Here is a 14,558-nt window from a genome sequence, read left to right on the forward strand (position 1 = left end):
AGTCACAGGGTATTTTTTCTGCGGGTGAGCAGTGGCAGCCATACGCGCCAGCGTTCACTCAACCCAGAAGTAACAAAGTAAAAAAAAACAACAACTAAATAACAAATAACATGACAACACAACGATACAGAGAGTCATTCATTCTTCAGCAGAGTAGTGGTAGTGGTGGTGGTAGTAGTAGTGGTAGGCATAGTCGTAGTAGTAGTAATAGTAGTATTAGCAGCAATAGTAGTAGTCGCAGTAGTGGTAGTAGTTTAGAGTAGTAGTAGTAGCAGTGGTGGTAGTAGAGGTAGGAGTAGTCGTAGTAGTAGTCGTAGTGGTAGTCATAGTAGAAGTGGTAGTAGTAGTAGTACTAGTAGTAGAAGAACATAAGCAACTCAGAAGTATATGACAAGTTTGTAACATGTGCCAGCTGAGCTCATCACTGTTAAAATACTTTTTTTTTAATTCAGCAGTAATCATTTTCTCCAGATAGTCGTGGTTCTATAAGAATAGTTTCACTCCATTCCTCGATGTAGAAACAGCTTCTTCACACTGCAACGACTACTGGTTGTAATGGCGAAAAAAAACTAACACAATGCACTGCTTTGTTCACGCTCCAAATTATCCCTTCGAGCAGTTATCCAATTGAGTTTGTAACTATTTGATCCTCACAAAACAAGCATTGTTGATTTCCTTTCCCAAACACGGACAAAAATGGACCGACCACATCAGCGCCCCGTTAAAGTGAGTGTGCGTGCTTACCAATTTGATCGCCACATATTCGTTGGTATAGAGATTTTTTCCCAGGCGGAGCTCTCCAAAGTTCCCGCAACCGATCTTTTTACCAACACGGAAGTTTGGGCCAACCATAAGAACTCCAGAATTGGACCCAGAACTCCGGCCCCCATGTCCAGTCCTGCTTCCTGCCGTCTTGGACATTTTTTTCCCTTCCTCTGTCTCTCCCTTTCCCCCTCTCTTATCAAAATCCATAAGCTTGTGATACCCTGGCCTCTCCACGGTTATTCTCCAGCCATGCAAACCATAGGAGATTCCAGTAACAATGGCCGAGGAAGCTTTAGGAAGGGGGGGATGGGAGATCAACCTCACAGGACAGAGGAAAGGTGTTGCTTTTAAAACTGCGGTGGCGAAAAAAAAAAAGGAATCTAAATCTCCTGATTCTTCCTCACTCCAGCTCCAGTCGAAAAGAATTAAGATCCGGACAGGAGACTAGGCGGCCGGTGCTAGAATGTGCCCATAGGCAGACACATAGTACAAATCATAAAAAAGCAGCCCAAATGTCAGCTAGTGCATCCAGGAGCCCACTTGGGAACATCCTTTGAGGTTCCTCATTCCTTTTGGTCAGCCCTCGGTGATGCAGTGGAAGCTATCCATGTTGAAGGGTCACGGCATCTAGCGACCCCTGAGAGCGAACGGCGACGAGATGAATAGATAACGGATTGCTTTGATGTCTCTTTGATACCTGCAAAACAATGAAAAGAAAAGAATGAGTTCATAAGTTGTGATGTCAGAGCTCCGCGTTTGTCTCACAACAGCACTTCCTCATATTTAGGGCCACACCCAAAATGGCTCCCGGTCAGATTTATATAGTTACCGATTGTCAAGAAACATTCTGGGGAGTATTTAGTTATTCACTGTCATCTTTTTTCATGGCCATGATTCATTTTTTTGGACAAAATAATGTTTTCAACACTTACTTTGTCATATTATTTAAGGCACTTAAAGGACAACCGACACCTCCGGACAAGTCCATAATGTGTAAAATCACTTGAAATGACTTCTACTGAGCGTATTTTACAAAGATTCCACGGCATAGAGCTATATTTTACGTTTTAAGACTCGTGTTGAATATTCAGGAAGTCTTGTTTTCGAGTTGATGACGATGCCTGACCTGACGTCATGTCTGGAACGCCCTTGACCGAGAAAGCGACACACAATGCATTTTGGGTACTTTGTTTGGTCTGAAAACTTCGTGTTGATGGCGAAATTAGAAGGAAAAAAAAAACAATAACGCAATGGTGAATCGTTGTGTGTTGCACCAAGACTACTATTTGATACTAGTTGACTCAAATTCCCAGCAGACAAACCAGCCCATTTGGGCGCCACCTTGTGCATTTTCTGGGCGCTAGATTGGAGTCCAGACGCCTCAAAATGAGACGGAAGGACTTCTTTAATCGATTGCAAACATGTATGCTTTCCTCTTCAGAACTATTTGAATCATATTCATAACTGGATGAGTAACAAGAAAGCATTTTCGCCGAATCTGAAGCTAATTTTTTGATTCTCGAGCAAGGCAAGACATCCTGGCGTGACGTCACAAACAAGGGGGCGGGACCTTCTGAAACTGAAACTTTCTGAGGTCATTTTGAAGTAGTTTTGGGACACTTTAAGTCATTTTATTGGTGTTTTGCATTTGACTAAAACTATAAAACGTTTTTCTGATGTCAGTTAGGAAACAAAAAAATGGTGTCGGTTGTCCTTTAAATCAATGCAGTAACTTTCTCGCCCAGACCTTTGTCAAACTAAAGATTGACTGATCTTTCTTGTTTCTTCACCATGATTCAAGTTTTAAAACCCAAACGTCAGTTTAGCGATATTAGATAACCAAAGTGGAGATTAGCATTGTAATTTATACTGCAACAGAAAGAGCCAACAATCCAAACCACTGATTTATTCTTCGAATGTGTCAAATACATTTGGAAATTGGAAAATGACCGCACCTGACTACTGCTCGTTCAAGAGGACCTTGCTGATGGCGCAGGGTAAACACACTACCAAAGTTAATTAACTCATTCACTGCCAGACGTGCAAAAAATGTGTCCACTCCAGTGACAGGGTTTTTGACATTTTCACTGAAATACCAGGACTCACAGAATATTGAGTTTTAGGATTGCATAAACATTCAATGCAGCATAAGAAACATTGGAATGTCTTCTTTCATCAGAAAAAAAAGTTGTTAATTCCTAAGTTATATGGGTCTGGAGTTATCCGAGCTTGAAATGGGGGTGGCTTTCCAAAATACAATGCAATACATATAAATTAGTTTATATAGGGCTTTAACAATAGCTGAAGCTGGATCAACATGGACAAAAGGCAAATGCTGCCCACTTGTGGAAGGGAAAAAAGACAAACATTTCCAGAGGTCTGGCCAGTGCTTTATCGGCACCCCTCGCAAGAAAAAACATAACCCGAACAAATTCGGGAATGCCGCTCCACGTTGTATTTTCAATTTCCGAATAAATTCGGGAATGGCAGTGAATGACTTAATGAGAGGACATATTCACTACAGTGACTGATGATAAATAGTCTTGAGAATGGTCAAAATTGACCACTTTTATATCACTAAGCAACATGCTTCAGGTGTAAAAATCAACCAGTTCCAGGCACGGCTGCCCAATACCCGGAATAATTTCCATTTTAATTGCCAATCTACCGTATTTTCTGTGTATACGGTGCACCCAAAAAAAAGTTGACTTCCTTCAAAAGATGACTTGCACCTTAAAACGCAGGTGCGCCTTATATGTGAAGTAATATTGAGCCACAACAGGTCTCGCCTTACAATGTGGTGTGCCTTGTATTTGGAAAACTTTTATATACTTATTTGGAAAACTTTTTTTTCATCATTTAAGATTCACCTTACAGTCCGATGCACCTTATAAACAGAGAAAGTGTGAAAATACATCATTCATTGGGGGTGCGCCTTATACTCTCGTGCGCCTCATACACGGGAAAATACGGTAATTTAAATTGCAGCCAAATCAACTCTACTGAACACGATGCATGTACAAGCTAAGAGGCTGATTCAGAAAATAACAGCAGGTAATGGTCAACTATTACCAATGGAAATGCACTTTAGTGGATCAATACGAAGTATATATTGAATACAGTGTCTAGTGCAAAATGGCTAAGAACACTCTGAAAAACATATGCTGAACATGCAAAACGGTAGAGTAATTGATATTTTAACACTGACGACACAAAATTAATGAGGCTTTCCTGTCATATTCAGTTATCAGAACCAACAATTCCTGGCTCCAATTGACTTAGGCATGCTGAATTAACCAAAAGTGAAAAAGTTGAAAATCGAAATTTACAGGTGTTCAAATCCTCCATCACAATAAATACATTCAGGAAAAAGCAGCTGAATAGTAAAAGTACATAATCAATTCTGCAGCTCACACTGCCCTTCTCAAAAGTGTGCTGTTTGAAACGTCCTCGTCATTTTGACATGATGACTTCGAGAAAGAACCCTTTGGAATTTTGACCACTACCAAGAGGATATTTTGAACTGAAATTTGTCAGACAATCTGCAAAGGGGTTCCCTGGGTAGCAGACAAATGAAAGGCTCCAGGAAGTGTGCTGAAAAATATACAAGTTATACTTTTATTAGTATAAAGGTACTGGCCAGATTCTTCTCAGGATTATGTATGTAAAACAAAAACACTCTCCTAAAAAGACATTTTTTTCAAAATTATTGTTCTTTTCCTTTCAGCTTTTCCCGTCAGTGGAAACAAATCGGTGTCCTCCATCTTCTGAGGTTGAATTGGCCATTCCAACCAGGTTTAAATTTTTACCTGTTCATTTTTAGGACACCTTATTTCATAGTTAACACTATTTTGATGATCTGATCTGATGAAACTAATTTTCAGGTTCTTACTTACATATACCATGACCATAATAAAGGAGTTTACAATAACAGGCAAGGAATATTGAATATTATATATAATATGCTACGAAAAAAGGGTATTCCTTTTATGTTATGGTTCCAACTACAGCCGCTGATGTCATGAGCAATGTATGCAGTGTGTGGTGTTACATTATGTAGGAAATGAAGAGAGCATAAAAAAACAAAGTGCTTAAAAGTCATTTGAGCTCCCATGCTAGATCATCACAATTATTCAATGTCGATTGTTGCATGCTGGATATGTGAATTGCTTGAAAGGGCAAGTTTAAATTTTAGATTCTGTTGAGATGAGACAGTGAAATACACACCTACGTTTTTCCATGATCTTTTACGCTCATTCTATTTTAAATACATGGATTTTTGGATGAAGCGGGATGGAAAATGGATGGATGGATGGATTTTTTTTTTTATGCACCAAAGGCTATCGATACTTATTAGTTTAGCATCTGAGCAATAAGGCCTAAGTTTGAGGTGGCAGCAAACAAAGCAAACAACCTGGTCTCAATCATGGCAAGTGGCTTTACCGTCACTTCTCTCAGTGGAGCAACGCATTGCCACGGGGGTGAAAAAAAAATGAATCAATTCCGTTTGAATATTGCCCCTTTAACAAAGTGAAAGCTTGAAACGATGTTAATCAATAAAGTTCACGTCGATCGGTGCATTTCCTCCTCAAAGCGATGTCAAATGTGTTCATTTGATCGTTAGTTAATGCTCGCTAACAACTAGCTTTCTTAACATTGGTTGTCATTTAACGTCATTTTGTGTAGCGCCACAGATATTCACTTCCTCAACTGGGCAGGACAGTTTTTTTGCATTTCACGACGTTGATGTCACCATTAAATATGAAACGGTAGCGATACATTTCTTCGAAAATAGCCGCACATTAACACTTGCTAGTTGGGGCAGACAAGGCCAGATACTCTCAGGACATCCTGGCGTTACCTAGCCACTTAGCATATTAGCGTTCATTCGTTCAGAGATTTTGTATATTATTCAAATGTTGTTTTATACTTCATAAACACGAATAGCATGCACATCTACGATTTCATTAAAAGCGGATGTATACTGTTTGGTACTAAATCTTACACAGTTCATGAATGCTAACCTAGTTAGCACATGTAAAAAACACCGCTCGCTCCTCTTGGCCCTACGCCTAATAAAAAACAGCTAACATTAGCCGGCGCTAATACTAAAACTCAAGCATATAGAAAAAACTCAGACTAATTAGGAGTAAGCGAACCAGACCACACAACGGAGGAAGAGAGCAACGCACAAATTATCCATTAATTGACAACCCTGAAAATACGATAATCCGGTTATTAAATGACTAATAACAAATGAATAACACTGTCACTTCCAATGTTGTTAATAGACAGTATCGACTGTTGTATACTTTCAGTCAGCACGATCAAATTTTAATCTGACAGTTTAATTCTAAATATATACAATATCGGGGGCAATGCGCCGACCACTGCCGGGCAACTCCTTAATCCTAACAAGCGAATGAACACCAGCAGTCCCTCTTTAGCTCACATGCTAACGTTAGCGGTTGTCCAAACTAGCACACGAAACATAGCGAGAACGTTCATGTACGGCGAGGCGCTTTCTTCTTCGAGGAACAACAACTGGGAAGGGGCTTTTTACGACCACAAGAAAGCGTGTAGGATTACCTTTAGACTTATGTTATCGACGGGCAGTCAAAGTCATGGCTCTTCGTACGTATGAATCGTTTATTTTCCCCCTCTTGTCCTCCAGTTGCTATGATATCTCTTTAAGCCTCCCCCGACTGCCGATACCCTGACACCGCGTCACACTGCCTCACGCCACTACTACGTAGAAAAAATGGGACGCAACTTTTTTTCCGGAATACGCAAATAAAAGAGCGCAGCTTCCGCACATTTGTTATTTTGCTCCGTAATACGAAAACATATAAGCAACAATTTATTGTTTGATTAAATATTGTCAGAAACCAATACAGACGTCAGTCACAATAAATTAACACCCACAAAACAGTGTATTTGTCGCTCATTAAATTGTTAAGTCCAAATAAATAGTGCTGTAGATTAAATGTAAATGGGATAATAATAATGTACTTATTTTCAGACCGTTTTTCCTTACTATGGTAGCGGGTTAAATGAATAATATAGAACAGTATTTAATTAGTAATGTAATTTAATATTGGGGAAAAAAAAGTTTCGCTCACTTATCTTTCTCAACCTCTTGTACGCCACATGACTTAACCACCCATATACTGCACAGTAATCATATACAGTGGATATAAACCACCTAAAACCAGGGGTGCCCAAATCCAGTCCTCGAGAACCTCTATCAAGCCAGTTTGACAGGTCTCCCTCCTCCAGCACACCGGATTCAAATCGGCAGCCCGTCATTAAGCCTGATAACGATGCTGATCAATTTAATCAGATGCGTTGAGGGAGAAGAAACATGTCAAACATGCCTCATACCCGGAAAATGGATGGATGGTAGTAAATGGGTTAAAATACAATTTAAAAATAAATAAACAATAGAGAGACTGAGACATTTCACAGACGAACACTTTTATTTTGAATTTCTTTAGTTTATATTGCAGGACTCCCTGATATTAAGGAGTCTCAAGTCGCCATTCCTATTGCAGGTCGAGATAAGCGCAATTAGATCAATATATTGCTCATGCGATGAAAGGGGAGCATCAAATAGTATGATAAATCATAAAGACAAAATAGGCAGCAACACACACACACACACACACACACACACACACACACACACACACACACACTGATAGAAAATAGACAGAAGTTATCATATTTAAAAGTTTCATGCCGCCAAACACAAGGCCCACAATGGAAGCACAGAAAATCTGGGGTCAATCTGAGGTGAATAGACACAGCCTGTTAAACTGTCATCTTCATGTAGAAGATTTGACCTCGGACTAATTTAGGACTTGGTAAACCCCTGCACAGGAAGAGCTCATTAGCCAGGTTACAAATCTATCGGATCATAGAAAGGACAACCAATTAAAATGTCTATGTTCTGTTGTTTTATAGTTTTTGGTGCATGGGACGTCCAAGGGCGTGGTATCCAAATCAAGAAGACTATGTTTTACTAATGTATCACTTAAATTTGCATATACTCTCAATAAATAGCTTGGCATAGGCCAGGAAAAGACAATCTTCCTGTGTTCGAGCCTATGTTCAGTGTCCGACTGAATGTCTCTGACACACACACACACACACACACACACACACACACACACACACACACACACACACACACACACACACACACACACACACACACACACACACACACACACACATCCCTGTTTCAATGGTTTTGTGAGGTCCGGATAACTCCAGATAAGTGGTGAGGACCACAGTTGCTGATAAGTTTAGAGAAGAACCAGTGTTACATTTGAACACTAAATATGACCCCATTTCCCTCTTCAACTTCTTTAAAAACAAAGAAATAAAAAGTGAACTTGAAACTGAAATAACAGCAGGAGTGAGGTTTCTGAATGGGTACATTCAAAGTCCTCACCCCTGTGGTAAATTTGGTTAAAATATCGTTTTACTTTTTGTGGTATGAACTTTTTCCTCTCATTAACCATGCACCCACACACACACATAAACACACACAGTGAGTAAAAAGTGTGTGTATCAAAATGAAATGAAAATACACACCAAAAAATAATTTTGGGTGAATTTGTGAGCACCTCTCTGAAACTTTAACCAATGCATATACAGACCCTCAAGAAGCCATTAGAATGAAAAACTTGTCAAAAATGTCCTCACCACGTATGGTATAAAATGGGAGTGGTCCTCACAACACCAGTCATACACACACACACACACACACACACACACACACACACACACACACACACACACACACACACACATGTCCACGCGACCTCCGAGAGTGCATTTTGGACAGAAATCCACAGTTACTCTAAACCCAGATTAGGATAAAGCACGTCTTTTCTGGAACAAGCAGTCTGAAGGGAGAGGCTGCAATTTTTACTCATGGTTGTCGATGGTGCCCCCAGGTCCAAGCTCTGCTCCCGTGTGCATGGCCAGATGTCTCTGGAAAGCATCCCCAAAAGTGGCTGGCACGGCGGGTGGCTGTAACTCTGGCCTGGCATGAAAGGGAAATATGGAGAAGACGGGAGTCGCATGGGGTACCAGGAGATGAGATGTGAGTCTGTATGAGAGCAATGATCTCTTCTTTTATCCGATAAGGGTCGCATGAGAGGGATGTTTCTTTCAGTGGGTAATATGTCCGTGTTTTGTCTGTACTCCTCTTCAGGCTTTCTGTCATGTTGTGTCCCCTCTGTATTTTTGTCTTTGGAGAGAGGTATGCACTTTTGGCCTTTGCGATGCTTTGCTCTTCTGTTTTTAAACCACACCTGAAGGGAAAAGGAAAAAAAAATATATTAACTTCAAGAGAATATATTGCATATATAGAGCAGATGTAGGAAATGTGCTTTAGGTTAATTAGACGTGGAGTGATGTCAGCAATGGTGTCCGGTGTGACATAAAATAGAGTAACGTCACTTTCAACACAATGGGATAAGTGCTGAATGTGGAATGACTGTGACACCACACACCTCTGTCATGCCTCCTTTATGTCTTTGGTATTACTTCAGAAAGTGGGAATTTCCCCTCCCATTCTGTGTTAGTAGCGTTTAAAGAAAACACCAAGACAGACTTTTTTGTTCCAGGCGGTGTAAAAGAACTTAGTTTGGACTTAACTCATTCACTGCCATGAATTTATTCTGGAATTTGAAAATACAGTAAAGTCTCGTTATATCGATATCGGCTATATCGATAGTCCCGGTTATATCGATACTATTTCTATGAACGCAAGGAGAAAATTACATGCAAACAGGGTCGGATATATCGATAGTCCCGGTTATATCGATATTTTTTCGGACTCCCTTGAATATCGATATAACGAGACTTTACTGTATGACGTCGAGTGCCAGTCCCGAATTTTTCGTTTTTTTTTTTTTTTTCTTGCTTGGGTGCCGATAAAGCACTGGCCAGACCTCTAGCAATGTGTCTCCCTTCCACAAAGGGCAGCATTTCCCTTTTTTTCCAATTTAGCGCTTTGTTCCAGCTTCAGCTGTTGTTAAAGTGCTATATAACCCAAAATGTATGAATCGCATTGTATTTTGGACAGCTGCTCTCAGTTCAAGCTCATATAACTCCAGACCAATATAATTTAGGAATTAACCATTTTTTTCCAATGAAAGAAGAGAGTCTAAGATTTCTTACACTACATTGAATGTTTATATAGTCCTAAAACTCAATATTCTGTGGGTCCTGGAATGTAAGTCACAATGACAAAAACCCTGGCACTGGAGATGACACATTCTTGAACATTGTCTGGCAGTGAATGAGTTAAATGGGCTAATGTGTCTCCTGTATTTCCATATCCTGTGGAAACGGGTTGATATATGACAAATATATTCCTTGGAATAGTTGTATGTTGAATTTTTACACGAGTCAATTTTTTTTTGAGTGAAGATTCCAAGTAGAAAATGGTGCTTTGACTTTTGTTATTACCTGTCGTTATGTGTGTTTGACCACATTTGCATCTGAGTACATCAATGCTAATTTTGTGTTTGAATGTTCATGGGATTGTACATCGACTCATTGTGTGAATGTTGTACATAGGTAAGGTAGTACATACTATACTTAAAAAAAATGGATTTTTTTGGTCTTGTTTTGAATAATAATAATAATAATAATAATAATAATAATAATAATAAGTTGCCTGTTGTAAAAAGATAGATTTTCAATAACATGAAGTGAAAAGTGGAAAATACGGCACAGTCTACCCAAGCAGGTTGTTTTATCGGATCACTGTCCAGTAATTATGTTCCCCCCCCACCCCACCCCCCAAAAAAATAAAATAATGAATAAGTATTGCTATATTAAATTGACCAAATACACAGTATATTCCGTATTATTACAATCCCCCCAAAAATAAAAGACTTCCTTTGAGGTATTTATCATATATAATAGCATAATAGTGAGTGACTATTGACTATTATGAAAAAGGTCAGGAGAACTAAAAATGTGGGGCTGCCTCAAGATAAACCAAGATTAGTATCGGTTAAAAAAAAGTCATGTTGTTTGGAAGTTGACCTGAATGCGAGCCTCGGGCAAGTTGATGCAAACTGCCAGCCTCTCTCTCATGCTGATATCAGGGTACTGAGTCTGCTCAAAAGCTTTCTCCAGAGCCTGCAGCTGGGACACCGTGAAGGCCGTACGGCTGCGCCGCTGCTTCTGCTGATTCCCATAGCGTGCCTCCAATATAAGTTCTGATCACATGGACAGAAATAATTACATAAAAATCATTGTCATTTACAGAATGATGAAATATGCTCATATTATTGCAGTACAATGTTTAAATAAAAAAGTTTACTTATACAGTTTCCAAACTTTGCATATTCTTTGTATGCATAATGGGAAGCAGTAACACTGGTACAAAACCTAAAAAGTATTAGCTACACTAAACTCTACCGTAATGACATTCAGAGAAATATATCCACATTTTAGTCTTTCAAATAACCTTACGATTTAATTTAAATATTAATATAACTGCAGTATGTTTATCACTGTGACCGTAGTTTAGTGAAGTATAACAAACTGGAACGAGAACTGCAATATTTACATTGTCATTTTCCATTACAGTGAGACCTTACAAACACCTTAACTTACAAACTTTTCGTCTTACAAACGTCAAATTTCTGAAAATTAAACCTTATAATAAGCACTATTTTCATAATACACACCCACCACGGCTGGCGGAGTGATCTTCGGTGACTCTCCTTCCATAAGCCATCAACGACCATCAAAAGGGTAAATAAAACTTTATTTAACAGCACAGTTTATTTCTTTAATTACAGTCCTCATGTAATGTGCCTCTCTTTCCAAACAGCAATTCCCTGACCTTCGACCTTCAACGCCATTCCATCAAGCTATAAATGACCATCACAAATGTAAATAAAGTGACTTTATGATACAATTCAGTGTATTTCTTTCATTACAATACAATAGCACATTTATTATACATAGAATAAGATATGTTGTGTGTAGTTTTAAGGCGTATTTAGTTGAAATGCATATTTTATGGAAACCCGGGAATGGATTATTCCCATTTTAATGGTTTCCTATGGGAATTTTTTTTTAGATACACACTTTTCGCCTTACACACTCTGTCTGGGAATCAATTAAGTTCATAAGTTGAGGTCTCACTGTATATCCATTACATTTATAAGCATGTGCACGGTTAATATTTTGTTACATTGTATGTGATATCACTCCCTGTGCTTTCTACTATCTTTGTGACTGCTTTATTTCCTGTATATAATAGTAGTACATGTTAAGCACTTTTTTAACAGCTGATATTATTTGTATTGTGTGAGGTACAGATAGACTCAAATAGTGTGATAATACAATACAATACATATGGATTTATATAGTGCTGCTTTATATATAAATCCATATGTATTGTATTATCATACCTGTCAACGTATGTTTTCCCCGTATTTTATGTTTTTTCATCATTTTGAATTGTGTATAACAACTTACTTTTATATGCTATTTTATATTGCCTGTTATTTTTGTGGTTGAAGAAAATGGCGTGTTGAATTTACTTCATTTAATTTTGTCAAGAGATTACACAAAACAGAGATAGATACATCTTTTTGAGTAGACGACAGTATATGCAAAAAACATAAACATGATAACTCCTCACGGGTTAACCAGCAAACTCGTAACTGTACTCACCATGCCGTTTTTTCATACAAACATTGTTTTTTTTATGTCCACCATTTTAGTTTGTGATTTTGTAGTAAATGAAAGCCAATAAATAGATCAGTAACATAGTGTGCCTTATTGTGCCATGTGACCGACCAGGCACCTTTATATTGTTCGGAATGTCGTTATACTATATTTAGGTAGCGTCGTAAAGCGACTTTTGTACATTCACTGGTCGGGTTGACTACCTGCAAGTCTCTCGGCCACCGATAGGGTGCGCACCGCGGGGCTGGGCGTGGGGAAGATGCTTCTGTACTGTGGCGTCATCTGCTGGTGAAGCTCCAGCAGCATCGCAGCGTTGACGCCATGCAGGGGGAACATGCTGCAAAAAAAATCCATCGAGGGAGGACGTGTTCATTATATTCGGCAGCAAATCCAGACTTTCACACAGTGGTGGGCCGTCATGGCCTGCAAAGTCTTCTCTGCTGGTCTAAAAATATCTGAATCACAGAATAATGTGAATTACATTTTGTCCATGGATTATTATTAAATAATTCCAAATTATCTTTCAGTTTCCTTTCATTGCGCTTCTCCTGTTGTGCTGCAACCAAATGTGTGTTTTTGTATTTAAGCGTTTAACCAATCACATTTCAGCCATCATTTGCTACCCGGGTAAGAAATCTATGTGGAGCATGAAAGTCAATGGCTATGAAGTTGTTTAACCAATCAGAGTTCGAGTTGGCAACGTCAGAGTTTTCGCAAAATATGATTGGCTAGTCACATGATTGGCAAGTCACTAGCCAATTATAGTATCACTAAGTACTAGGTGTTAAAACATACTGCCTACATACTAGCAAGCTGCATAAGCAAATACATTTTTGTGTTGATATAATAACAAATTAGTCAACCCATAATGGCTGAAGGTGGAGAAGAAATGGATTTGGTTGCAGGTATACTGTTAAAGCCATTTTCAAGACAGACTTTTCAAGAATAGATGGACATTATTAAGAAAGGATGGACAGCTCCAAAGCTAGCAAAAATAGCAAATAATATAGCAACTTTATGAGGTCATCACGAATCCAGACGTTCATAGTAAAAATTCGAACAGTTTAATGACTGTATTTGTTACGTTTCTTCAAGTCATGTTATTTCCAGGCCAATACCACCCTCTAGTGGATTTATTCAGACATAGACTGACGGGTAGGAGTGACATGCACGGCCCGTCACTGCTTTCACATACAGAAAAAAACGGCAAGAGGAAGGGGCCACTTCACCATATGTTCATGGAACACGTTAAAGCCAATTCAAAATGATAAGTAGTTAATCATATTCAAAGAAAAAAGGTTTGACAAGGCAAAAAGTATCAGTTTCTATCTTTTTTAAAAAAGTATATCTTGTCACCTCAATAATGGCAGGATTTCTTGTAAATTTAAAATGAATGGCAAGTACAGTGATACCTCGGTTTACGAACCACTTGGTTTACGAACTTTTCGGTTTATGAACGTTAAATTTATGAAAATTTTACCTTGGCACACAGACTTTACCTTGGTATACAAACTTTTTTTGTACACGGAGCTGCCTCAATGTGTCATTCGCGCACGAGCCCGTTCTTCGAACAACAAAACGGCTGCCAACATTTTTTGTCCTCTATTCCCCACCCCCAGTCTTCAGTTAAAGCCACGTGATTGGTCAAGAACGCAGCAGTGAGGGGGTGGTTTAAACATTAAAGAGACAGGCAGACGACAGTGAGAAAGTTTTAAATTTGAAAGTTCAAAGGCAGAGTGCAGACCGCAAGGTTAAAATATCCCATCAATCAGGGTCCACAAACAACACGCACATCTGGACACTTGATGCAAAACGCTATCAACCCAGCTAAAAAGAACACAATTGATGAAGAACTAGATAAAATTATCACAGAGAAAGTACCTACACGGGATCATTACTCAAGTTGGTGAAAGAAGGTTATGTTCCTCATCAAGTGTTTAATGCTGAGAAACCGACCGCTCCATTCCATCAAGCCATCAACGACCACCACAAAGGTAAATAAAACCACTTTATTATACTGTAGTTTATTCTTTTAATTCTAATACAATTGCACATTT

General features: G+C 38.9%; 2 protein-coding genes across 6 annotated transcripts in view; both read right to left on the reverse strand.

Annotated features, from left to right (window-relative positions):
- csnk1g2b (casein kinase 1, gamma 2b) overlaps positions 1 to 6,489 on the reverse strand; it is a 39,424-nt gene extending 32,935 nt beyond the window's left edge. For all 4 annotated transcript variants that reach the window (XM_089001087.1, XM_089001085.1, XM_089001086.1 and 1 more), the window contains exons 1-2: positions 6,355 to 6,489; positions 745 to 1,462 (exon numbers count right to left, since the gene is read on the reverse strand). In XM_089001087.1, the coding sequence (XP_088857213.1) occupies positions 745 to 972 (228 nt within the window). In that variant the 5' untranslated portion in view covers positions 973 to 1,462; positions 6,355 to 6,489. The remainder of the gene's footprint in view (positions 1 to 744; positions 1,463 to 6,354) is intronic.
- Positions 6,490 to 7,267: 778 nt separating this feature from the next.
- The window catches only part of dmbx2 (diencephalon/mesencephalon homeobox 2), an 8,086-nt gene continuing 795 nt past the window's right edge, over positions 7,268 to 14,558 (reverse strand). Inside the window, exons 2-4 of one of the 2 annotated variants that reach the window (XM_089001069.1) lie at positions 12,705 to 12,838; positions 10,840 to 11,015; positions 7,268 to 9,092 (exon numbers count right to left, since the gene is read on the reverse strand). In XM_089001069.1, coding sequence (XP_088857195.1) covers positions 8,631 to 9,092; positions 10,840 to 11,015; positions 12,705 to 12,837 — 771 coding nt within the window. In that variant the 5' untranslated portion in view covers position 12,838 and the 3' untranslated portion in view covers positions 7,268 to 8,630. Of the gene's footprint in view, positions 9,093 to 10,839; positions 11,016 to 12,704; positions 13,021 to 14,558 lie in introns of those variants that run through there. The other variant, XM_089001068.1, reaches the window with a different exon arrangement.

This window comes from Hippocampus bargibanti, linkage group LG07 (assembly GCF_051943395.1).
Source record: "Hippocampus bargibanti isolate YZ-2025 linkage group LG07, ASM5194339v1, whole genome shotgun sequence".
NCBI lineage: Eukaryota > Metazoa > Chordata > Actinopteri > Syngnathiformes > Syngnathidae > Hippocampus > Hippocampus bargibanti.